Source organism: Centropristis striata, chromosome 10 (assembly GCF_030273125.1).
Source record: "Centropristis striata isolate RG_2023a ecotype Rhode Island chromosome 10, C.striata_1.0, whole genome shotgun sequence".
Classification (NCBI taxonomy): domain Eukaryota; kingdom Metazoa; phylum Chordata; class Actinopteri; order Perciformes; family Serranidae; genus Centropristis; species Centropristis striata.
Window position 1 is genome coordinate 38,462,141 of NC_081526.1, and position 26,817 is coordinate 38,488,957.

Sequence of the window (26,817 nt, forward strand, 5' to 3'; positions counted from 1 at the left end):
AAAAACATCCAATGATTTTTTTTTTTTTAATCATTTCTACATTTACACATTTTCGTCAATATTGAGCGGAACATATTCTAAATACAACCAAGTTTTGACAAATTATGTAAAATTTGTTATATACCATAGTGTTGCAATGTAAACCTGGATTGTATTTTTTTTTCACACATTTTTTTTTTCACATTTATTTTCCTGTATATAATCAGATTTTTATGGGATGAAAATTACTGGTTACACCAACTGACACTGGGTTAGATCACGTCATTGACCCATATTCCTAAAAATGAGCCCGCTACGGCCTCCAGAAAAAAACAAAAATGAGGATAATATATTGGTGGTCATGAATCAATATAATATTGCCCCGAAAAATATTGTGATACTACGCTGTATGGATTTTTTCCCCCCTCCTCTCTACTACTTATAAAGAGCCAGAAGTCATTCAGCAGCACCTTGTATAGCACATTTGGTCACAGATGTTTTGTGTGTGTGTGTGTGTGTGTGTGTGTGTGTGTGTGTGTGTGTGTGTGTGCAGGTGAAGGCAGTGAAGATGGGTCACATATTAGTGATCGACGAGGCCGACAAAGCTCCCACTAACGTCACCTGCATTCTCAAAACCCTGGTGGAGAGCGGAGAGATGATCCTTGCTGACGGACGCAGAATCATCTCAGGTACACACACACACACACACACACATGTGCAGGGTTTAATAGTTTGACAGCGGACACGTCCCAGATCCAGAGTGCAGACAGGAGTGGGACCATTAAATGGACGAGCTGGGGATTGGATGTCTCACAAGACAAACACAAGTAAAACATCAGATGCAGGCCACTAAAGGAGGCTTAGGATAAAAGCCTTTATGGACAGGTACCAGTAGGTTCTGGACCGTGCTGGACTGTAAACCTGTATATTTTCCAAGTTGTCTCACGTAATCACAGTAGCTGCTGACAGCTTCTCCATTCCTCCGAGGCTCTTCCTCCCTGAGGAATGTAAACACAACCTTGATTCTTCATAAACACAAACTTGAGACAGCTGCTGATGATATCAGCACTGTCGAGTCTCAGTCACACAAATAACAGGAATAAAAAGAGGACAGAGGCAGAAACAGATGCAGAGGGTTTTTGTGTTTTGTGTTCTTGTTATGTTGTGTTAATGATTTGTCTCCTCCAAAGATCCTCGTGAAGCTGAGGGGAGGCCCAACACCATCGTTATGCACCCAGATTTCAGGATGCTCGTCCTGGCTAACCGGCCTGGTTTCCCTTTCCTGGGCAACGACTTTTTTGGAGCTCTAGGTACACACACACACACACACACACAACACACACACACACACACAAGCAATCAAACTCATACACTACTGGTCAAAAGTTTTAGAACACACCAACTTTTCCAGAATTGAATTGAAAATTATGCAGTTTAATGTCTCAGTGTACTCTGAAATTAATGCACTTTTGCAACATTTAAAATTCTTTATTGAGCATGATAGTGTTTTGAAAGTAAAAAAAAGATTCAAAATCACATTTTATGTTGGACTAAAGGACTAAAAAAAGACACAAAGTGACCAAAAAAAGACACAAAATGACAAAAATAGACACCAAAAGACACAAAATGACTAAAAAAAGACACAAAATGACCAAAAAAAGACACAAAATGATCAAAAAAAGACACACAATTACTTACAAAGATATGAAAATAATTCAAAAATGGACAAAATAGCCCAAGACTCCATAGAGTTAAGTTGTTAACCCATTTCTTGTTCCCTGAAAAAGGCCTACTTGTATAATTCTGAAATGTACATTATCTTTCAGTTTTGGTTAAGCTTACCTTTTTTTATTTACCTCTGGCAGTTCACCACTTACCTTTGGACCCTTTCAAGCTGTTCATTTGACTTGAACTGCTTGAATTTCAATAAAAAACTGGAAAAATTGGGGTGTTCTAAAACTTTTGACCGGTAGTGTATGTTTAAACACTAAGCAGCTTGGATACATATAGAAAAGACTATTCTGATATGGCAATATGTCAAATGACCTATTCTCCTTTGGGAAAAAAGATAATTTGCTGTTTACTACTACATTTAGATGTTAGATATCCATAGGAACCCAATGACCTTTCTCAGGAAGCAGTAGAGAGCAGGAGACCAGAAGATGAGGTAGAGATGGAGAATAATGCCAACAGAGGCCAAACCAAACTTTTGTCAGTGACTTCAACTCCTAAGCCACTAGGCTGCCCTTAGCAGGATTACTTTTAAAGTTAGACCCATAAGTGCTTGTACTAAAACCTGGCTTAAAGGGTCATTCAACTCAAAGTTCTCCAAAGCTGTCAAGTTGCAGCTGCTGTTACATTTTTTTGTCTACAGATGCTGCAAAACAGCACGTCTCCATCTGCAGATTTAAGCTGCTGCTGTTACTTTGTTGACTGTAGTTACAGCACGGTTTAGAGTGGAACTTCAGGTATCTGCACCTGGGTTATGCTTTAGATAGATAGCTAGCTAGCTAGATAGCTAGCTATATTCATCCCCGAAGGGAAATTCGGTTGTCACAGCAGTCCGGTATTCAAGTACAATAAAATACAATAGAATAAAATACTGAGGTAGCATAAATAAAAACAACAATAGAAAAAAAACACAGAAAAGAACAAGGACACTTAAGAAGTTTAAAAAAAGCAGATCAGTTGGTAGGATGGTTGGCAAGATGAAGGTAATTAAACTGGTGATATGATGGCAACAATGCTATAGTGACTACACGGTATATAATTGTAATAATAGTACAGTATATAATATATATAATATAATATGTAATAATAGATAATAAGCAATATAAAATTAAATGAAAAATATAAATAAAGTAATTATGAGTAAAATAATATGATATATAATAATAATAGTAATAATAATAATGATAAATAAGGCCGGTATAATAATAATAGTAGTATATTACAGTATATAGTAATAATAGTAGTAATTTTAATTTTAGTAATTTTATTTTTTTATATTATATATCTATATATATATATATATTTTTTTTTTATAATAATAATAATAGTAATAATAATAATGATAAATAAGGCCGGTATAATAATAATAGTAGTATATTACAGTATATAGTAATAATAGTAGTAATTTTAATTTTAGTAATTTTATTTTTTTATATATTATGTATATATATATATATATATATATATATTTATTTTTTTAATATATATATTTTTTTATAATAATAATAGTAATAATAATAATGATAAATAAGGCCGGTAAGGCCGGTATAATAATAATAGTAGTATATTACAGTATATAGTAGTAATTTTAATTACTTAAATTTAGTAATTTTATTTTTTTAGTAGTTTTAAAGAGCTAAGCTGAAGTTACGAGACACTGAGACACGTTATTGTCCTCTCACCAGGGGACATTTTCAGCTGCCATGCTGTGGACAACCCGAAGCCCCAGGCGGAGCTGGCCATGCTCAAACAGTACGGCCCCGACGTCCCCGACGCCACTCTGCAGAAGCTGGTGGCTGCTTTTGGAGAGCTGAGGTCCATGGCGGACCAGGGCACCATCACCTACCCCTACTCCACCCGAGAGGTGGTCAACATAGTCAAACACCTGCAGGTAAGAAAACATTCTCAGGCCTGGTCTCAGACTATTTTTGATCAATAATTCATGACGATGTGATGTGTCGATGTGACCTTAATCCTGCACGGCGAGATGCTTTAATAATGCAGGAGAGTGTCCTCATAACGCAGCTGTGACAGAGAGGGAGACCCTCAACATACACTGCCACATAAGAATGGCTGTGGAATCTGCACTTGTCAGAGGGAGTTTTTTATGGTGATAGAAGGCAAAAGTGTGCAGAGCAGTGGCGGTTCTCCACAGGGGCCTCCAGGGGCCACTGCCCCTGTGAAGAAGCCCTTGGCCCCTGTTGTGGCCCCTGTGTCAAATTAATAATAAAATTATCAATTTATAATGATGAATGACAGAACAATTCTTACCTATTGTTTGTTCAAACAATATCTCATTGTACACAAAAGAAACCCAGAATGTGTATATTGTATAATAGTTTAATTGTGCAATAAAAGCTTGTTTATATATATTTTTAAAAAAAAGATCATTCTTACTGTACTGCACTTTCAAAATAAAAAAAGTAATGGTGCACAAAAATGAGAAATGTCATTGTCATACAAAAATAGTTGTTATTGTTGGTAAGTCTCAATGTGTATCTTCCAAATATACTTAGATTAGATTTTTAAATAACCTAAAATAAAGGTTTTGAATGCTTAAATATCATCTCGCAACTCAACTCGCTTTTTAACGACCCGCTAACGAGCCGGAGGCCGGAGCAGTACAGTGTGTATGTGCTAACAGGCTAACAGTTAGCTCTGTAGCAGTACAGTGTGTATGTGCTAACAGGCTAACAGTTAGCTCTGTATCAGTACAGTGTGTATGTGCTAACAGGCTAACAGTTAGCTCTGTATCAGTACAGTGTGTATGTGCTGCTACTGCAGGAGAAACAGCGATCTGTTTGTTTACAACAAGCATCAGACACTCTGTGCGCAGTTAGCGCGTACCGTTAATTCACGGCGGAGACACTGTGCATAATAATTAGCCATGCTGCTTTGTTCATGATAATTTTCTGTGCACAGTTAACGACGGCGAAAAGCATACGTCACCTCCAGAGTCTCTAAATCGCTCCGGCGACCGCCCCCCCCCCCCCCCCCCCCCCCCTCATGCCTCCATGGTTGAAAAAGCGCGCTAAAGTGCCTCTAGAGTGGTGAAAACAAGAGGAAGTGCCTTATTGGCTGCCCTTTACACGTGCAAAAAATTATTTGGTGCCCTCTAGATGTTTGCTCTCATTTAGCTCTCAAAGTGCACAAAATAGATGCATTTTACTTAAAAATGTACACATTTTCTCCCGGGCGGGATGCCCCCGGACCCCCCTGGATGGTTTGGTTCGATACTTTTAATTGTCAGTACCAGATCATTAATTACTTTGATCTGGATCTCCTTTTAACTTAATGCTAATATTTCATCATACATGATGCATCATAGCTTTTTGCATGCTTGTGGGGCTCCATGTTGTGCAGAATGGGCCCTTTTTATTTTTTCGCCCCCGCCCTTCTAACAGTCTGAGTCCGCCACTGTATGTCATAAATGATTGATTCTGTTCCACTTCAACAATCCGACTCTTGTCGTCCATGTTTCCGACCCTCTGAGACCCTTTGATTGATTGATTGATTGATTGATTGATTGATTGATTGATTGCTGATCTGGTGCCAAGACGTTATATTGATGTGAAGTTGTTTTAAGCTGCATGAACTGCGTATTGTTTTATTTTGAAAGGATTCTGTATTTTCATCTCGTTAACAAGAATGTCAGTTTTCCAGTTATGCCGCTTCACCCCCCATGCATAAAAAAAAAAATTCAGGCACAGGATTTTTTTCTGCGTCAAGCCCTGTTAATGCAAAAAGTGACAGAAATATTTGTGTAACAATAAAAAAACAAAGACCGATTCAGAGGTTTTCCTTTTTTCTGATGATCCACGTGGAAAGAAATGCATGGGAATTAAAGGGGAGACCGGCAGACGTGGGCACAGAGAGAGACATTGAAGACGGCTTTCAAAGAATTTCACTGTCAAAAATCCCCCCACCCTCTACGCTTTCCTCTCCCTCCACCCACTCATTCCACCATATATCCTTCTGCTTCCTCATTATTCAGAGCCTTCAAATTTACACCACAAAACATCCGCCCAGCTTCACAGATAGCTGCGAATAATTATGGTCATGTTTAACCTCTGTGTCCTCTGGAAGTCTGACATAATCAGCAACCTATTTCTTTTTTTCTTTTTTTCTTTAATCTTTATTGAGGCCAACAGGTTACATACAACATAGGATATTTTCCCTTCTTAAAAAACAAACATAATTTCTCTTATATGTACAGGTTCCTGATACATAGGAAAAGCAAAGAAAGGAAAAGAAAACTAAATCATAGAAAAGATAACCATCAGGATTTTCATTCTGTATCCATAGATATACATCAACATCAGTTTTCTTCCCAGGCCCAATTTTTTATTCAATTTTTTAAACATTTTTATGTATTAACATTATGAACAGTTCAAACATTAGAGGGAGTTTCACTTTAATTCTCTGAAAAAAAATAAATAAAGAAAAAGGGACATGCATACACATAGATAATTACAACAAGATAAAAACAAAAAATACTCAAACAAAATCTGAGTTTAGGCCTATATGATCAACATACCCAGTCCATTTAGAGCATGGGTCTCAAACCTGCGGCCCGCGGGCCAATTGCGGCCCTCATAATGATATTATGTGGCCCTCACCTTGATATAAAAGTTTAATGTGAGTTTTATATGAATGGCACTTTACCGTGTTGTGTGGGGAAGGTCCCTTTAACTACTTTTTTGGTAATTTTGTGTCTTTTTTGTGGTAATTTTGTGTCTTTTTTTTTAATAATTTTGTCTCTTTTTTAAAAAATGATTGTGTGTTTTTTAAATAATTTTGTGTCTTTTTTCGTAATATTTTGTATAGGCCTATATATATATTGTAATTCTGTGTTTTTTTGGTCATTTTGTTTCTTCTTTAAGTAATTTAGTCTTTTTTGGTCATTTTGTGTCTTTTTTTGTGTCATTTTGTGTCTTTTTAAAATAATTTTGTGTCTTTTTTGGTAATTCTGTGTATTTTTTTGGTCATTTTGTGTCTTTTTAAAGTCATTTAGTGTTTTTTCAGTCTTTTTTTTGATTATTTTGTGTGTTTCTTAAGTAATTTAGTTTTTTTCTGTCATTTTGTGTCTTTTTTTGGTCATTTCGATACTGCCTCCACCGGCCCCCAGGTAATTTGAGTTTGAGACCCCTGATTTAGACCATATTCTAGAAAATTTGTCAATCTGGATTTTGAGGGAGTAGGATAATTTTTCCATTGTATATATATATCATGGACCACATCTAGCCATTCTCCTTCAGCAACCTATTTCAAGCTGAATGTGATCCTTGTACTGCTTCTCCTTTGGATTTAATTTGTGTTAATTTACCAAATAGACTTTAAAAGAAAAAATGCATTCAAGAGTTTAGTAGCAAAGTGTTTTCAAAGAGGAAAACCTTCTCTAGACTTGGTTTAACAGCTCATTTATCCATTTAGATGAACAGTGTGGAAGGAAGCATGATGTGAGAACATGCTTACATAGATAATTTACATTTTCCTCCTCTTCACCTTCTTCTCCGTCATCTGTGCTGCTGCTCGTACCTTCACTTGTGAAAGGAAGGTGTTTTTTCAGGCTGCACACACATTAATGCTCCGGGTCTCCTTGTGGTGTTAAATATTCAAAAATGTGCACAGTATTTAGCTGAAACAGGGACAAAAAATACCAAAATTACAGGGCTTAGAGAAGAGGAAAATTAAGATTGGAGTGTGCACTGCAGATCAATAATTCAGTGCACAGGGACACGAGCCTTTACGTCTGATTTCCCCACTGACCGCCATGTTCTGTCATCAATCACCAGCACTATTGACGTCTGTAGGCGTGTGAGAGACACAAGGTCATTTAGTTAACATCTAAATTGCTTCTTTGGATGCAACAGCCAGTGTAGGCCTTAATTAGCATTTCACATTTGCTCATATTGCACCTTTGTGGCCCAATGCTCTTTACAGCCACTCAATTTATACACGGTACAGTGTAAATACTCTGTGGTATGTGCGGCTGAAAGCGTCATTATGGTCCTAATTATTAGAGCCCAAAAGGTTTATGGATTGACAGATATTATATCGGTGTATATGCTGACCAATATGTGCTTTTATGATCACTATTTTTTACACAATATGTAATGCAGAAACTGTTGCTTGGCGTGATTTAGAAATGGTGTGAGCTTTTCATTTTTTGTTTGTTTATTTCACAATAGATAGATAGCTAGCTAGCTAGCTTTATTCATCTCCGAAGGGAAATTCGGTTGTCACAGCAGTCTGGTATTCAAGTACAATAAAATACAATAGAATAAAATACTGAGGTAGCATAAATAAAAACAACAATAGAAAAAAACACAGAATAGAACAAGGACACTTAAGAAGTTAAAAAAAGAACATCAGTTGGTAGTTATGGTCCTAATTATTAGAGCCCAACAGGTTTATGGATTGACAGATATTATCGGTGTATATGCTGTCCAATATGTGCTTTTATGATCACTATTTTTTACACAATATGTAATGCAGAAACTGTAGCTTGGCGTGATTTAGAAATGGTGGGAGCTTTTCTTTTTTTGTTTGTTTATTTCACAATTAATTTTATTCCTTTTTATTTTTATTTTTTTATTTTTTTTTTTGAAAATTATATTTATTGGGTATTTAGAATTAACATGACACATACATTAATGAGGGTTTACATGCCCACATTCTTAGATACAAACAAAACAAAACAGACAAGACAAATTACCACTAAAACAAAGAACAAAACAAAGTAAAACAAAAAACCAATAGATACAAAAATAATAATAATAATAATAAAAATTACAACCCTGTATTTCCTTTTTTTTATTTTCAGTTATCCTTTTTAGAATTGGCTGACAATGTAACACATTGTTTGTATCATGTATAACAATGTTAAATGTTATTTAATCAAGTTTTATGTTTGACAAAATAGTTATCTGGGTACATTTGTACACAGTGTCGGGCTCTACTACTAATAATATCTCAGGATCCAGGCCTGTTTCATTCAGTCGTTGCCAAGGTTATAATAGTTTTGGATTTTTCATTCGTTTTAGTTTTAATTTCGTTGTCAATTTTTGTTTTCAAATTCAGTTAGTTTTAGTTAGTTTTTAGAGTGAGTTTGCTAGTTTTGATTAGTTTTTATTTTTTGGAAAATGCTTAGTTTTAGTTTAGTTTTTATTAGTTTTAGTGTTAGTTTTAGTTTTTTGTAATGGGGTATTTGTTGGGTCCAGATTCAATAAGGTCACAATAAATGTTTCCTTTATTTCCTTTGTCTGATCCATTTCAGCCCCAATATGTTTATTAAGTCATAAAACCAGATAGATGAAATAGATTTCATATCAACCAAAAAGGTTTACGTATGAAAAAAGTTGACAAAGACGAAAACTAAGGACATTTTTAGTTTTGTAACCACAAAATACAGTTTCAGTTAGTTATCGTTTTTTAAAAACTCTCATTTTTATTTTTATTTCAGTTAACGAAAATGTTTTTTGTTTTCTAGTTTTCGTTATTTCGTTAGTTTTCGTTAACTATAATAACCTTGGTCGTTACTAGCATTGAGATTTTTTTTAAAAATGGTTACAAACATTTAATTACAGCTTCTGCCTGAAAATGACTCGCATTACAAATGTAGACATAGAGCTGTTAGAGGGAAGGATTGGGGCATGTTTACAGCTGCAACTACAGTATAATGTTAATATTATACCAGTTATTGTTTCAATAGTAGTTTATCAATATGAACAACGGATCTGAATTTAATCATCTTAAAATACTTTAAGTACTTCTTCTTTCTTAGTTTTAGACAAACATTTTCTCACTAATATAGATTTAGAATCACATAAAATGGACACTGAACTGTTTACCAGTACAAAGTATATTGTCAGAATATAAAGTGCAGCCTGTTTCTGCTTCTGTTTGCAGCGTCTCCCTCTCTCTCTCTGTGTTTCTCTGCCTTTATTGCCTATTTACCAATGTATCACCATAGTTACTGCACAATACGGAAAATTTATTGAGGCAATAAAACATGCATTTCTCTATGTTTTCTCTCGCCGAGGCTTAGATATTGTGTTTGTGATATAATTGCTTTCCTTTGCACTGATGTGTCAGTGTTGTGGTCAGAGTTTAGAGATGAGTTACCTTTCATATCGCCAGTTTTATTCCACACTCTGTCCCTGCATCGACCCCTTCACAAGACTTTTAAATCATGTTAACTATCTTCCCTTCCCTGACCCATTTCACTCCATCTTCTCTACTTTTTGTCTCTTTTCTTTTATGCTTTTTCTTATCTTCATTCTTATATCATTCCTCTCCCTTTCCTCATCTTCTCACTTTGCAAACCTCCCATCATTTTCACCTTTCCTTCAATGTAAGGATATGTTGTAATTAAATTTTTCCAGCTATGTTTAATGTTGTAATAACTCTTTCTTTCAAATGTAACCAAAGCATTTACAACTAAAATTAGGTGCAGCTGTTATCTGTCTTCAACAAGTTATTCTATCTATAGTATTTCAGTAGTAATGGGCCTTTTAATGTTTATTTATTTTAGCTGATAAATATTAATTATCTTTGTTTATTAGCAGGCTGGTGACCTCGTTTCATTTCTCGAAGCACTTCAATTCATAAAAGCCGGTCAAACTCGACCCCACGTTGTTTTGTGTTACTTTACTTTGTGCTTAACAACTGAAACAAGATTAAAGCCACTTTTCATTATTATTGGAAGTCAGTCTTCCAAATGAATTCATATTTAATGATAAATTAAATTAATTATAATCTAAAATGAATAGAACTACCACCTGTAAAATTTAATTTCAGTTGCGTGAATATTTAGTCAAAATTAATTATGAAGATACCAAATATATTTTCAAAATTACAGCAGACAGTATCAGGAAATTCTGATCTGAAATTTCAAAATAAAAGCACTCCAAAATGTTGCATACGAGTTTTGTTCACTCTCAATTCAAATGCGTTTATTAGGGAAAGCTCACACAGAATGATTGAATGAACTAAATGTGTGGAAGTGTTTAATTTGATTGATTTGTTTGTTTCTGCTACTGTAAATGCAAATTTTATCAGTTTATTCTTGATTTTCATGCTAAATTGTCTCTCTGTTTACAATTATAATGTAAAGAGCCAGCTACAGTAATAATTGGTGAAACTTCCAGCGTATCTGTCACTGTATATTGTGCCTTTCTGTGACTGTCATCCCAGTGCTGCCAACCTGTTTTAACCTCTCCTTCTCCCTCTCTTCCGTCTTCTCCTCCACAGAAATTCCCTGACGAGGGTTTGGCCAACGTTGTCCGAAACGTCTTCGACTTTGACTCGTACAACAAAGACACGCGTGAGGTTCTGATCGAAGCACTGCACAAGCACGGGATTCCCATCGGAGCCAAGCCCAGCTCGGTCAAACTGGCTAAGGAGTAAGGCTTCAAGAACACAAGACGCTAGGATCACACACACACATTTACATTTACATTTAGTCATTTATCAGACGCTTTTATCCAAAGCGACTTACAGGAAGAATAAAAACAAATAATCAAGGTATAGTGCAATAACATACACACACATACAGGCACATCCAGTATCTCACTCAGTGTCAGAAACAGGATAGAGTAGGTGAAGGATAATAGATGACATGTATTAAACAAGTGGACGTAGTCTCTGTGTGAAAAGTTAAGCAATACAGAAGTGCTGTAAATTTGTATTCTTTATAATCAGTGATTGAAAAAGTATTCAGATCCCCAGTGGCGGAAAGTAACAAAGTACATTTACTCAAGTACTCTACTTAAGTACAATTTTGACTTACTTGTACTTTACTTGAGTATTTCCATTTTATGTAACTTTATACTTCTACTCCACTACATTTTAGAGGCAAATATTGTACTTTTTACTCCACTACATTTAGCAGACAGCTTTAGTTACTTTACAGGTCGAGATTTAACATAAAAAAATACATTTAAAGTGATTTGACTTGTTGTTTTTTAATTAAACCTTGTAACAGTATATTAAATAGTTAAAACGATCCCTAACTTGATCAAATTACATTTGATTACTTGTGCTGCTTACATAAATACATCATAATATTAATCCAATAATATACTTGATATATATAAAACACTCTGAGTGGGTCCATTCTGCATAACGTGTACTTTTACTTTTGATACTTTAAGTACATTTTGATGCTGATAATTTTTTACTTTTACTTCAGTAAGTTTTGAATGCAGGACTTTTACTTGTAGTGGAGTAATTTCACAGTGTGGTAGTAGTACTTTTACTGCAGTAAGAGATCTGAATACTTCTCCCACCACTGTTGATATATTACCTCAGTAAACATTTTCTTCTTGACTTTATGGTCTCAATCACTAGTTTCAAGTCTTTTTGATAAATGTCATATATATGTAGCACTTTTAAAGGTACTTTACAGTTGCTTTACACAATACATTACTTTAGGTTGTGGCTACCTTTTATTTGACAAGTCGCTAAAATGGCGACCTTTCAATCAGTATGGAGGCGTAACAGTGTATTTCCATGGCTCTCTGTGTACATCTAAAAGCAATCCACTTTTTTTAAATCTTGAATTATGGAAGCTAACTTTATTAGCAGCAACTTTGTTGCTGTAGCCAGCAGTCAGGTGCAGTCATCTTGCCAGTAAAAGTGGGCATTCAGGTTCAGGTCAGATCAAAATATTTTGTTGAAATGTTTTCATTTCTGGCTCCAATAAATCAGGATGCTGATGGATAAAATGTCAAATGTCAAGAAGAGTCCAAAAACGGTTGTCACGGTGACTACGTCCATTTTTTTGATACATTTTTATCTATACGGGGCATTACATGACGTCTGACAGAATGAGCTTTTACTCCGTGATGAAGCAGGCTATGGTCTTCTTATTATTCAGACTGACAGTGACTGATAATGTCTCACACTCTCAGAATAAGAAGTTCCTCAGCATTTCCAAGTGGAGAACCATTTATCTTGCTGGGTGGAACCCTTTCTTCAGGTTAGAACTCGAAATATATCAGTGGCTTCTAGTTGATATTAACCTGCAAGTCACCATAACCTGCTGTGATCACATTTAGTCGGATATTTGACAACACAAAATGGAATAAGAGCCACATTTTGTGATTAATCACAGTTTTATTCAGGGTTGATTTCTCCCATGTTGTTACTTATAAAATTCACTAATCTATATTTTAGAAATTAAAGTAAAAAAAACATTATTTACATCACTTTAAACCCCAAAATGTAAAAAAAAGGGGTTTCCCCTCTTGCTGAGAGTCACCTGTTAGACATAATTTTCTGATTTTACAGTATTTATAACTTTTAGAAATGAAATCCTGACATGCTTGAAGTCCAGTTTCAGACGAAATTAAAACTCTGAGGCTTCCATGAAGTCTCGTCACTGCTTCCTGAAGTGTAAAATTATTCACATTACCTCAGCTTTCCTACGAGGGAAACATCGACTACATTGTCTCATTATGCACAGCTTTGTCTTTTAAATAAAGGAAAATATTTGTTTCTTCTGTCTCCTGTGGTTTTATTTGACGTATCACTTTCATAAATTCAGCTTCATGAATCTCTCAAGTAACATCTTGAGAGCAGAGCAGAGCAGAAACAAGTATTTTCCTAATGAGTAATTACTGATTGTATAGATTATCTGTTCCAATGTGTCGACTCCAGCATCAGTTTGGGATGCGTGTTTTTAAAAGCCCATCTTGAACTGTTTATATCCCACAACATCTTGTGTACATTAAAGCAAAGATGTTTACTCTTGATTTCCAGTTTTGGACATGGAAAACAAGAAACACTTCCTCTTATGGATCTAATTCCTTTTCCATACATCGAAATATTTACAGTCAAAGGATTGTCCGTCCTCCAAAACAAGCTGGAGTTTCTGTATTTTGTGGTTTTGTTGCATCTTTCACCCCACCTGCAGCCAATAAGATGTGGCCACAATCCAGCTATGATTCATGAGAAGACCAGTAAACATCTGGCCAGACACAACAAGCCGAGCAGGGACACAAACACACACACACACACACACACACACACACATAGACACTTGTCCCACATTTAATTGGCTTTACCCTCTCTAGAGACAGTGGGATCAAATTAAACCCTTTGTTTTCATCAGATCCCTCTCAGATCAGAATACAGCTCCCATCTGAAGTCATTTTGTGGCGGCCATGTTGGTCCCCTCATAGCATGAGGTCGTTTTATTTGAAGTGGGGATGCAAAATGATCACATGGAAACCCATAATTTTCCAAAAATGGAAAATCAAAAAAGCTGTAAGATTAGTTCTGAGATGCACGGTCAAAACCACTTTAATACAAACATGCATTATGACTCACAGCTTGATGTGTTTATATCTCGGGGAAGTTGTCACCGGGCAGTTGTTACCATGTGACCTTCGATCTTTAGGTTGCCCCTCCCCAAAGTCCAGATGACGGGCTACTGGACAATAAACCAAACTGGCAACGCTCGACGCAAACTGCTCTGTCCCACCGAGACTCGGCCCATCGACATCAAGGTAAACACCCAAACTGCAGTTGATTCACGTCTTATTTCTTCTCCTGACCGTTGGAAAACTACTCACATTGATCGACATGTATTAGTATTATTGGATGAAAATAATTGTTACTTACTTTGTCATTTTTTTTTAATTTTGTGTCTTTTTTGGTGATTTTTTGTCTTTTTGTGTCTATTTGTGTCATTTTTTGGTCATTTTGTGGGGTTTTTTTTAGTCATTTTGTCTTTTTTGGTGATTCTGTGTCTTTTTTTTGTGATTTTGTGTCATTTTCCGATCATTTTGTGTCTTTTTTGGTCATTTTGTGTCTTTTTTTGTTCATTTAGTGTCTTTACTTGTTATTTATGCAAGATAGGCATAATGATTTAAGCCTGCATATTAGTGTACATGTCATTTTGTTTATGATGTTGTGAATAACGGAGGTATTACTTTACTTCGGTAAGGGTCCTCCAGTGTATCCTCTACTAAAGCATTGATGCACCTTAACATTTAGAGCAGAGGTGTCAAACTCTGGCCCGTGGGCCAAATTTGGCCCGCAGTATAATTATATTTGGCCCGCGAGGAAATACCAAATGACAACCAGAGCTTCCAGCATCAGTTATAGCTAGCTGCTAGCAAACTGCAGCTGCAGTAAAGCAACAATGCACCAGTTTTTTTCCTTTTTGTTTGTTTTTAGCACAGTTCAGATCATACAAACGAATAATGAAGCAGACAACAACTAAAACATCTCCCTGTCTGAAAGCATGCAATTTAATATTAATTTTGTGCATTTATATTTTTTCCAAAATGATTTGGCGACCCCTAGAAATCATCTCGCGACCCCAATTGGGGTCGGGACCCCAAGGTTGAGAATAGCTGGGTTAGACCTGAGTCAGCCCTAAAAGGAGGTTTAAAAGTGGATGTGGTCAGGATGAATTAAAGCCGGTTAAAGTAGCTTCTAACGGCAGATAAAAAGTATGAAAACATTTTTAGAAAAAATGACATTGTTGAGCTAAAACGCGGTGTGTCTTTGTTAGGTGGTCATGTTCCTTTAAGCACCAAAGATTTAGCACCAGATTCTGAGTATTTGATGTATTGTTGCTTAAATGTGACTGCTTGGAAGTAGCACCGACAAGTTAACAAGCTGCAGAAGTTGTTTGAGAACCTTCTATGGACATTTTCATACTTCTTGTTGTGAGAATTCGTCTTCTTCGAGTCCAAACCAGTGCTGTTTAAGCTCAGAAGTGGGTGACAGGCAAGATTTTTATTAGTATGTGGAGAAGAAAACAAACAGCTGTGTTGTGATCTGAATCCAGCCACTGTAACACATCATTTTCTCTGAATTTTCAAGCAGAAACATCAAACACCAATATTATTATCACACACTGAGTGTGAGTGTGTGTGTTGTGTGTGCAGGGCCCTGTGTTTCTGCGTGTTCAGGGTTACCCCTGCAACAGACAGGAGAGCAGAGCTTTGAGCTTCAGCGAGGAGAAAGCCCACTGGCAGATTCCCATGAATGAAGTCAACATCATCTGCGATGTCACCACCAAAGATGGTATACACACACACACACACACACACAAACACACACAAACACACACTTTCAACACTGTCAAGCAATGAATTCTCAGGTCATTTAGGGCAGCTATTCTCAACCTTTTTGAGTCGTGACCCCCAATTTAACATGCATGTTGTCTGCGACCCCCACTCACTGAACACAATCTCACACGCACAGTTCAGATTACCAAAAAAAAGACACAAAATGACTAAAAAAAGACACAAACTGACCAAAAAAGGAAACAAATTGACCACAAAATGACCAAAAAAGACACAAAATGGCCAAGAAAGAAACAAAATTATCAGAAAATGACCAAAAAATTACCCAAAAAGACACAAAATAACAAAAAAAAGACACAAAATCACCAAAAAAGACACAAAATGACTAAAAAAATCCACAAAATGACCAAATAAGGAAACAAAATGACCAAAAAAGACACAATGATCAGAAAATGACACAAAATGACCAAAAAATGACACAAAAAGACACAAAATGACAAAAAAAGACACAAAATCACCAAAAAAGACACAAAATGACAAAAAAAAAACACAAAAAGATACAAAAGGACCAAAAAAAGACACAAAATCGCCAAAAAATCACCAAAAAACACACAAAATAAAAAAAAAAGACACAAAATGACAAAAAACACACAAAATTACCAAAAAGACTAAAACACATGAACACTTTAACACAGTGGAGACAGAGCTGACTTCCAAAATGATTTGGCGACCCCCAGAAATCATCTCACGACCCCAATTTGGGTCGGGTCCCCAAGGTTGAGAACAGCTGATTTAGGGTATATTAGAGGATCCAGTGGACGATGGGCAGAACAAAGGAATGATCCAGGATCAACGGATAAAGAAGTCTGGAGGAATATTAAAAAGGGAACATTTCCCACATGATGCCTTCTGTCTTTAATAATGTGTATATGTTGGTGCTAAGCTCACTTCCAATAAAGGTTGAAGAAAGTCATGCACTCTTTAGTGGAGATAAATAATTGTGGAACAGTGAAAACTCTCATTCCCTGTGTTTTTGTGTTGCAGATGTGCTGTACGTGGCGACCTGTAACCCGGTGTCCCTGTTCTCCATGAAGGAGCGCGGGGACACCATCCACTGCATGGAGCTGTACGACGTCTTCCCCAGGACCATCAGTGGCGTCTGGCAGCCCTTCGTCACCGTGGCGCCCCTCGGGAGTCCTCTGGAGGGACAGGTGGTGCTGCACGAGGAGCAGGTAACCACACACACAACAAGCTGTATGACTGCAGGTTCATTCTGATCAGATGACATAACAATCAAAGAGTTTTTGTCTTCATCGCTGTGGGAAAAGTGAACAGGATGTTGATGATATTAAATGTAACGGTAACGCTTTATATTAAGGTCCTTGGGTAACACTTTACAATAACCATCTAAGTGATGTTTATAGATGGTTTATAAACCAATTATTAACCATTTACAAAATTCTATACATATTTTATCTTGTTGTTTATCATGTTTTCAAACAATTTCTTAAAGGTATAAGAATCATTTTGAAATAATTTACATACTCAATATGGTGTTAAAAATGTTATAATGAGTGTAAAACTATTAATAAACTAATAATTATAATGTAATTGTTTGTTTATGGTAAAGTAACTATCAATTTACATTAATATACCATCTATTAAAAACATAAATTATAGTTCAACATTAATACATTTTCTATTTACCATTCTAAATGGCCTATATACGGTTTATAAATGATGATGAATCTGTTTACCATTTATAAATGATGGTTATTGTAAAGTGTTACCGGTCCTTGTAATAACCATTAATTAACAAGTAATAAGGTCCTTGTAATAACCATTAATTAACAAGTAATAAGGTCCTTGTAATAACCATTAATTAACAAGTAATAAGGCCCTTGTAATTCCTTACAAGATGCTTTTTAACATTATTGTGTATCTTGAAGAGGTTCATTAGGCCTACTAATATACTTGTTTACACTGTTTCTTTATAAAAGGCCTTGTCAAACTTGTCAGGTACAAGAAACTATTTGCTATATTGGCCTTATATAAAGAAACAGTGTAAAAAAACAAAACAAACAAACAAAAAAAAAACATTATTGTGTGTTTATAAGCTTATATAAGTGTTAATAATGGCATTACAAACACCCATGACCCACCCATTATGTCTTTGCCATGCCTTTATTAATCTTATTTTGTTTGCTTATTGATATTAAAATATACTTTATTGCTCATCTATTATAAGTTAACTATGCTTTTTGCAACTACCGGATCTAAAGCGAGAACAATGCCTTATTACTTGTTAATTAATGGTTATTAAGGACCTTATTATAAAGCGTTACCAATGTAACCTGTCCCTTTTTTTCCCCATCACATATTTTTCACTAAAACACACGGGTCCTCATTTATCAAACGAGCGTACAACAGAAAGTGAGTGTAAAGTGGGCGTACGATCATTTCTATGCTTTGGATAAAAACGCTATATAAGTGCACCCCATTTACCAAGTTAAAAGAGGGAGAGGGCTAAGGAAAGTTCATCTGCAGGCATAGATCATAAGCACATGTTGACAGTGTTTTATTTAACATTTTTTTATATTTAAATACTCTAACTGCTAGGGGGGAAGACAAAAGTTCTGCACTCTGGCTTTAATTATTATTTCCGGCTTTCATTGTTTACTTTGGCTTACAGTCTTATTTTTCTTCTGCTGTTTTATTGCAGCTTTGGTTCTTTTTATAGCACATGAATGCATTCTGCAGTTGCACCTATTCTTCATGTGTAGGTGTCAAGGACAGTCACAGTAAACAACATTACTCTACAGTGGAGAAAAAGTGGTCATAACAACCCAGAGTACCTTTTAAAATAGTGGAAATAAATGACGATCAAACAAGCAATCACACAGCAAAGATAGTAAACAGAAAGTATAGTAAAAGATGATATAGAAATAGTAAGTAGTGTTATTTTTATTTACGGTCAGAAAGGAATCTTCTCTTTTCTCAGTTGTTCTTGTTTACTGTGTAACATGTAACTTGACACTTACGCAACACTGTTATTCAAAGTCTTTTTCGGAGGAAGACCACAGATTCCTCACAGATTTAAAATAGCTGCACAGCTGTCTGTTTGACTTTCTTAAAATGGTTGGTGGTTAGTGGTTGTCCTCTCTCTCTTTTACCCCAGAAGACCCTGGCGGAGCTGTGACAGCTCGGCGTAAGACAAGAACAATGCGTGTTAGTTATTTCTCCGAGCAGAACACTTTTACAGCTGGTGCATATTAGGCAAGAGGAGGACTTCTAAAAATACCTCTGTGATGGATCATGTTATGTCTGTCTAAAAATGAAGAGGTCCAGACAACAGAAAGTTCATTCACAGGTCGTTAGCCTTCCAGGGAAACACACACACACACACATATACAAATACACAAATGCACAGTGGTGGGAGAAGTATTCAGATCCCTTACTTAAGTAAAATTACTAATACCACAATGTGAAATTACTCCAGTACAAGTAAAAGTCCTGCATTCAAAACTTACTTTAGTAAAAGTACAAAAGTATCAGCATCGAAATGTACTTAAAGTATCAAATGTAAAAGTACTTGTCATGCAGAATGGACCCACTCAGACTGTTTCATATATTCTAAATATATGATTAGATTATTTGTATTGATGCATTTATGTAAGCAGCATTTTAAATACACCAAGATCGGACTCATTTTAACTACTTAATATACTGTTATGAGATTTAATTTAAAAAAAACCTCTGCCTTAGCGTAAAAAGTACAATATTTACCTTAAAATGTAGTGAAGTAGAAGTATAGAGTTACATAAAATGGAAATACTCAAGTACAAGTACCTCAAAATTTGACTTAAGTACAGTACTTGAGTAAATGTACTTAGTTACATTCCACCACTGCAAATGCAGGTTCTGCTTTGCATTTAAATGCATGCTCACATGCTTGTGAAAGCACACACAGATGTAAAAACGCCACGCTGAAGGACATTTTAAAAACAGAAAGGACACCTGGACCTGTCAGAAGACACATGCAGGACATACACGTGTGCTCACACATGTATAAAGTCCCTCTGAAGGTGGAGTATGTTTAGAATCAGGAAATGGGGTCTGCCTTCTCCGAATAGCTCCGCCAGTCCTCGCTGCAGTATTGTGTATGTGAGGAATGGGAGGCCATAAGGAAACCATTAGTGTGAAGGAGGGCAGCCGGGGCCGAGGCCAGCTCCCATGTGGCTCCTTCTCATAAAACTCAATTGAAGATGAACCCAAGTGCGTCATAACGAAATCCTTTTGCACAGTTCACACTACATATACACACCCTCATGCAACTGGCATCCCACTGCATATCTGATATAAATACAGGAAGCAAACAAAACACAGGAGCACTTATAGACAATATATGTACATTTAATTGAATTAATTTGCAGTGTAGTGTTTACATTAGTTGAGTTAACTGGAGAAGAGCTCCCTCTGTTGGCTGATAGAGCAAAAATAATTCACTGTGTGCAACATTTAAGCTTTTGACATATGGCATATGTATGAAGTGTAATGCATTCACTTCATACATATGTATGTATTTTAGATTCCTCAAAGTAACCACCCTTTGCTTACTAGAATATAAGACATGTTTTCAGTTATTTCACACTTTTTTGTTAAGTACATAATTCCACATGTGTTCATTAATAGTTTTGATGAAACTACAATGTAAATAGTCATGAAAATAAAGGAAACGCATTGAATGAGAAGGTGTGTCCAAACTTTTGGCCTGTACTGTATGCTCTCATGAAAGCCACCATACTCAATAGACAACAACTGTAAATTTACTTTGCAGAATAAGGGAGTTGCTCGTCTACTGCTGCCTTAACTGCTTTTTTTGTTTGTGTTATTGTGACTTTGGTGAATCTGAGATAATAATGTAAAACACCAAAGTCACATTATTGCACAAACAAACTAACCGACTGAGGCAGCAGCAACTCCTGTGTTCTGGGGGTAAAATATCTGTTTTTGTTAATATTTGTTGTTTGTTAATGAATTCCCTTTAGCCTTTAGACTTAAACAGGACTGTCTTTCAGCCAGGTAAAGCAATGGAAATATTCTAAATATAGTGTACAATTAACCTGATATTTAATTCTTTCTAATGGTGACTAAATTATGTTTAGCTGTTGCCCGATATCACCATTCAGGATATATCTAACCCTTAACCCTTTATCAGGCAAAGAACTATATTTGGTAACTTCAGGTAATATTTCGAGAAAAAAGTTGCAAATTTACTAGATTAAAGTGGCAAATCTACATGAAAATAAAGGTCGCAGATTTAAGAGATTTTAAGTGCCAAATCTGCGCGTGGGAAAAAAACAACTTTTTTCTCCCAGATTCACCACTTTAACCCTTAATAGGACACTCATTGAAATACTTCAACCTAGAGAATATTCAACCCTAGAGAATATTGGAGGATATTACATACTGCCAGAATGTGTAAAAAAAAAACTCGCTGAATGTAGTCTCCATCTGACTATTTCCCTCCACTTTCTGCTTGTTGATCCATTGTGTCTCTCAGAGTAACACGGTGCTCCACCTGGACATGGTGACGGGGGCGGTGCGGAGGCTCCTGCTGTCTCCAGACTCTGACCAGCCCTCCACCAAAGCCTCCAGCTGGTGGAGCAGTAAAGAAAACCAGGTCAGAGAAGAATCCTTAACATTTACACTCTTTTTGTTTTCGTAATTAATTAGAATTGATTTCCTGAACTAGAATCTTAAAACCCATTTTTATTCACTGGCTTTTAACTCAACATGAGCCTTTGCTCCATTTTATTTTTTGTTTTTATTTGTTCTTTTTGGCTTTTTAAAATTAAGATTCATTTTAGAATTGAGATTAATTTTAAAACCCACTTTTATTTACTGTTATTTTGTTTTACCCAGCATGAGACTTGCTTTGTTTTAGTTGTTTTTGCTTGTTCTTTGTTTTTATTGTTTTTATTGTTGGTCTGTCCTGCCATGTACAGCACTTTGTATCAGCTAACGCTGTCTTAAAGGGCTATATAAATATAGTTGATTTGATTTGAGTTGAACATTAATGTTTTTAAAGGAGTGAAGAATAACCACTGACTGAATAATTTCCCTGATTGAAGGTAATGTTTAATTATTGATTGCTGTTTGCAGGGAGTGCATAAAATGTGTCACGACTTCGCCCACAAAAACTGGCTGCTCTTCTACAAGGAGGAAGGGTGAGCTACTCTGATTTAAACCAGATTATTCACAACACTTTTAAGCAGCAAAAGCTCACTCATATGCTGCTTATATGAATTGCTGATGTGTGTGCTTGTGTTTGTGTGTGCAGCAACCAGCTGGAGGTGCTGGATGTGCTGGAGGGCCGGGTTCACTCCATCTCTCTCCCCATTAACCTGAAGTCTGTTTTCCTGGTGGCGGAGGACCGCTGGCTGCTGCTGGAGAGCAACACCAACAGGTGATCCACACTTTAACTCTCTCTGAAGGTCTAAACCCTCTGGAGTTTTGGGCTATTTGGCTGTTTTTGAATCCTTTTCATTCTGCCTGTATATGAACTTAAAAAATGTTTACAATGCCATGTTGGTACAATTTTTTCAGCACAACCTCACCTATATGACCTGATCATTACTTTTTCTTTTTTTTTTTTTTGAAAATTATATTTATTGGGTTTTTAGAATTAACATGACGCATACACTACCGGTCAAAAGTTTTCGAACACACCAACTTTTCCAGAATTTAATTGAAAATGATGCAGTTTAATGTCTCAGTGTACTCTGAAATTAATGCACATTTGCAACATTTAAAATTCTTTATTGAGCATGATAGTGTTTTGAAAGTAAAAAAAAAGATTCAAAATCACATTTTATGTTGGACTGAGGACTAAAAAAAGACACAAAATGACTAAAAAAAGACACAAAATGACCAAAAAAAGACACAAAATGACTAAGAAAAGACACAAAATGACCAAAAAAAGACACAAAATGACTCACAAAGACATGAAAAGAATTCAAAAATGGACAAAATAGCCCAAGACTCCATAGAGTTAAGTTGTTAACCCATTTCTTGTTCCCTGAAAAAGGCCTACTTGTATAATTCTGAAATGTACATTATTTTCCAGTTTTGGTTAAGCTTACCTTTTTTTATTTACCTCTGGCAGTTCACCACTTACCTTTGGACCCTTTCAAGCTGTTCATTTGACTTGAACTGCTTGAATTTCAATAAAAAACTGGAAAAATTGGGCTGTTCTAAAACTTTTGACCGGTAGTGTATATTTTTATACTAAATATATTTGACCCCATCTTCAGTTTTACTTGGCCTATCATCATCAAACAAGAAGCCAGAACTTTAGAGAGAAGCTGACATCAGGAGACACAGCGACAAGGAAGTTTTTATTCCCTCATAATGCAACAAACTGTATGTTTCTCTGAACAGGAAGTTCCTGCTGACCAAGCCCATGCACATGACCGCTGAGGACTCTGGCGTGTGTCAGCTCCACAGCATCAGCGAGGACGCAGTCAGCTCAGGCCACGGAGCCAGCGCAGGTAGATATAAATATATATAACGGCTATGAACTATGAAGATTAACAGGGTTTTTATGTTCTTTTCAGCTGCTCTGTTGCACTTATTAAAGAAGATGTACATGCAAAGACATAGACTGGAGCCTGAGGCAGCCATATGTCTGACCTCTGTCAGATATATGAATGGAACCGTGCATGTTTAAATCCATATTAAATGTTTATACCGTTCTGTGTCACAGTTAGTGAGAGCAGAATGTGAAGTCATGAGTAATGTCCGACAATCCAGACTGAATTACTGCACCAAGGTCAGCAGTCAGTGTAATATCCCAGTGGAGCAAACTGAGGAGGAGATTTAATTGTAATCTAAAGAAGAAATATATGAGCTCCTGGGAGGTTCTGCAGTGAGCTCACTCATATAATAGAGCAGGGGTGTCACACTCAAATACACAATGGGACAAAATGTAAAACTTGAATAAAATCGCGGGCCAACATTGAACAAATAAACCTTTTAATATATACCAAACATGTTTTGCTTTAACATTAAATATGGAACCAGCAACGCTTATAAACATACAATATATAACTAAATAGTGCAGACATGCAAAATCAAATTTCAAACACATCAGTGTCATTAATTTATTAAATAAAAAATAAATAAAAATCGTATGCCTCTTTTCTATTTGCATCCTTCTGATTTAAATATCAAAATAAACTTTTTCAACAGGTTAATAAATTCTGCCTTTCTTTTCTCCATTTTTGGGAAGGGGTAGCTGGGAGACAGCTCTAGCTTGAGGTTGCTATGACGACTGTCACCGAGGAGCGTTCCTGGGTCCTGTCCTGATTGACGCGCCAAAACAACAGCAGGGCATTGTGGGATTTGTAGTATTAGCGGTAAATGCGCCGTATAATACCGGCGGGTCAGCTTTTATAGTACAATAATAATATAATAATTTGGTATTGCCTCGCAGGCCGAATAAAATTACACTGCGGGCCAAATTTGGCCCGCGGGCCAGAGTTTGACACCCCTGTAATAGACACATGAAGTACACTGCTGCAGAGCTCTTTCCACACAAGAGTGCAATATCTTAAAATTAAACAGAAGAGTTTATTTATTATTCTTTGTTAAGTAGTCTCAACCTATCTCTTCTCGTTTCCTTTGACTCCTTTCCTCCTTTGACTCCTTTCCTCGCTCCGTCCCAGCTGAGGCGTCCTTACCTCAGATGTTGTCATGTGACCAGCTGCCCAATGAGAACCTCAGCGCTGCTCTGGACCAGAAGATAGTTTCACCCAACCGGGTCCTGGCCGATGCCGGCTCCTTTGCACGGATCGTTGTGGGCTTCCCAGACCTGGTGGTGAGATTATAACAGGACATGGTGAAAAATAGTGGTTCAATGGGCCTCATTCACCAATATCTTCTTAAGAATCTTCTTAGATTCTTTCTTAAATCCTTCTTAAGACGATTTCTAAGAAGACCCTACGTCAGATTCATCAACGTGTTCTTAAGCCGCTGAATTGTTCGCAGCCGTGTTCTTAAATTGATGAATGCCATCTCCTCGTAAATTGAGCGGGCATGCCAGGTGAGTCTAATTAACATAGGATTAGCATAGGTAACCGCCCATTAATGCCCATAAAAGGGCCCATAAAAAGGAGTGCAGGGCCGCCACACAGAGGAAACAGCAACAGAATGCCTAAAGCAAAGCATAAAGCAGGTAAACAGGGAAAAAGAAAAAAAAACTTTAGTTCAGAACTAGAAGTTCTGCTGCAGGAGATCACTTAGAGGAAGAAAATTAAATTTAGCAGCCTTAGTGCAGGTATATATATATATATATATATATATATATATATATTTAAAAGGGCCCTGTAAGGCAGGAGTTTACCATGGTGTGTAAGCTCAAAATATGTCTTTAGTATTGGACTGGGGGGTTGCAACCATGGCTTGATTTTATTTTTTTACCAATGACTATTTCCGATTTACTTGATTCATGTTAAAGCGTTGGCACATTGAATTTAATTAAAATGAAAAATGACAAAAAAAAAGAAACTAATAAATAAATATATAAGTATAACGGAAATTTCACTGTAATGTATTTTATTGAACTTAACAAAAGAAGACCACACAACCATGCCAACATGTTCACTGAAATGTGTTTAAGAGTTCTCCTGAGTGTTCCTAGGATTTGTTCTTACCTAAGAAAAATCCTGGATAAGAAAAAACTTCATGAATGTCACAATCTTCATAAAATCTTCGTAAGTAGGACTTAAGAACAAATTTGTTCTTAAGAACGGTTCGTGAATGAGGCCCATTGTGTTTGCAGCATGGGAAGATTTTCAGATTTGAAATGAACAGGCGTTCGGTATGACCTCTGGTGTTATATTTTCTTTTAACAAATGGAAGGCAAAAACTTGAGAAGTTTGCACTTCAGTAGTTTCATTTTAAAATTCTAAAAAAGTTATTTTTTTCACCAAACTGTAAGGCTGTCATGGCAAAGTTTTACGGGAATGGCTCTCAAAGGCTGAACTGATAATTTAGTGTTAAGAAAGCCACCAGACTCAATAGACAACAACTGTAAATGTACTTTGCAGAATAAGGGAGTTGTTCGTCTTCTGCTGCCTTAACTGCTTTTTTTGTTTGTGTTATTGTGTGACTTTGGTGAATCTGAAATAATAATGTAAAACACCAAAGTCACATTATTGCACAAACAAACTAACCGAGTGAGGCAGCAGCAACTCCTGTGTTCTAGGCAAGGTTATAATAGTTTTGGATTTTTCATTAGTTTTAGTTTTAATTTCGTTGTCAATTTTTGTTTTCAGATTCAGTTAGTTTTAATTAGTTTTTAAAGTGAGTTTGCTAGTTTTGATTAGTTTTATTTTTGGGAAAATGCTTAGTTTTAGTTTAGTTTTTATTAATTTTAGTGTTAGTTTTAGTTTTTTTATAATGGGGTATTTGTTGGGTGCCAAATTCAAAAAAGTCATGATAAATCCTTTGTCTGATCCATCTCAGCCCCAATAAGTTTATTAAGTCATAAAACCAGATAGATGAAATAGATTTCATATCAACCAAAAAGGTTTACGGATGAAAAAAGTTGACAAAGACGAAAACTAAGGACATTTTCACTATAATTTTAGTTAGTTTTAGTTAGTTTTGTAACCACAAAATACAGTCTCAGTTAGTTATCGTTTTTTAAAAACTCTCGTTTTTATTTTTATTTCAGTTAACGAAAATGTGTTTTCAATTTTAGTTTTCGTTATTTCGTTAGTTTTCGTTAACTATAATAACCTTGGCTCTGGGGCTAAAATATCTGTTTTTGTTAATATTTGTTGTTTGTTAATGAATTCCTTTTAGCCTTTAGACTTAAACAGAACTGTCTTTCAGCCAGGTAAAGCAATGTAAATATTCTAAATATAGTGTACAATTAACCTGATATTTAATTCTTTCTAATGGTGGCTAAAATATGTTTTGCTGTTGCCCGATATCACCATTCAGGATATCTCTGTCGTTTTCCTAATGTAACCCTTAACCCTTTATCAGG

General features: G+C 36.0%; 1 protein-coding gene across 1 annotated transcript in view; it reads left to right on the forward strand.

The window, feature by feature from the left end:
- vwa8 (von Willebrand factor A domain containing 8) overlaps positions 1-26,817 on the forward strand; it is a 114,157-nt gene that overhangs the window by 48,348 nt on the left and 38,992 nt on the right. The window contains exons 23-34 of the mRNA XM_059342204.1: positions 533-668; positions 1,170-1,289; positions 3,396-3,601; positions 10,966-11,117; positions 14,117-14,225; positions 15,618-15,756; positions 16,803-16,990; positions 21,322-21,441; positions 21,924-21,988; positions 22,102-22,227; positions 23,202-23,311; positions 24,488-24,639. Coding sequence (XP_059198187.1) covers positions 533-668; positions 1,170-1,289; positions 3,396-3,601; positions 10,966-11,117; positions 14,117-14,225; positions 15,618-15,756; positions 16,803-16,990; positions 21,322-21,441; positions 21,924-21,988; positions 22,102-22,227; positions 23,202-23,311; positions 24,488-24,639 — 1,623 coding nt within the window. The remainder of the gene's footprint in view (positions 1-532; positions 669-1,169; positions 1,290-3,395; positions 3,602-10,965; positions 11,118-14,116; positions 14,226-15,617; positions 15,757-16,802; positions 16,991-21,321; positions 21,442-21,923; positions 21,989-22,101; positions 22,228-23,201; positions 23,312-24,487; positions 24,640-26,817) is intronic.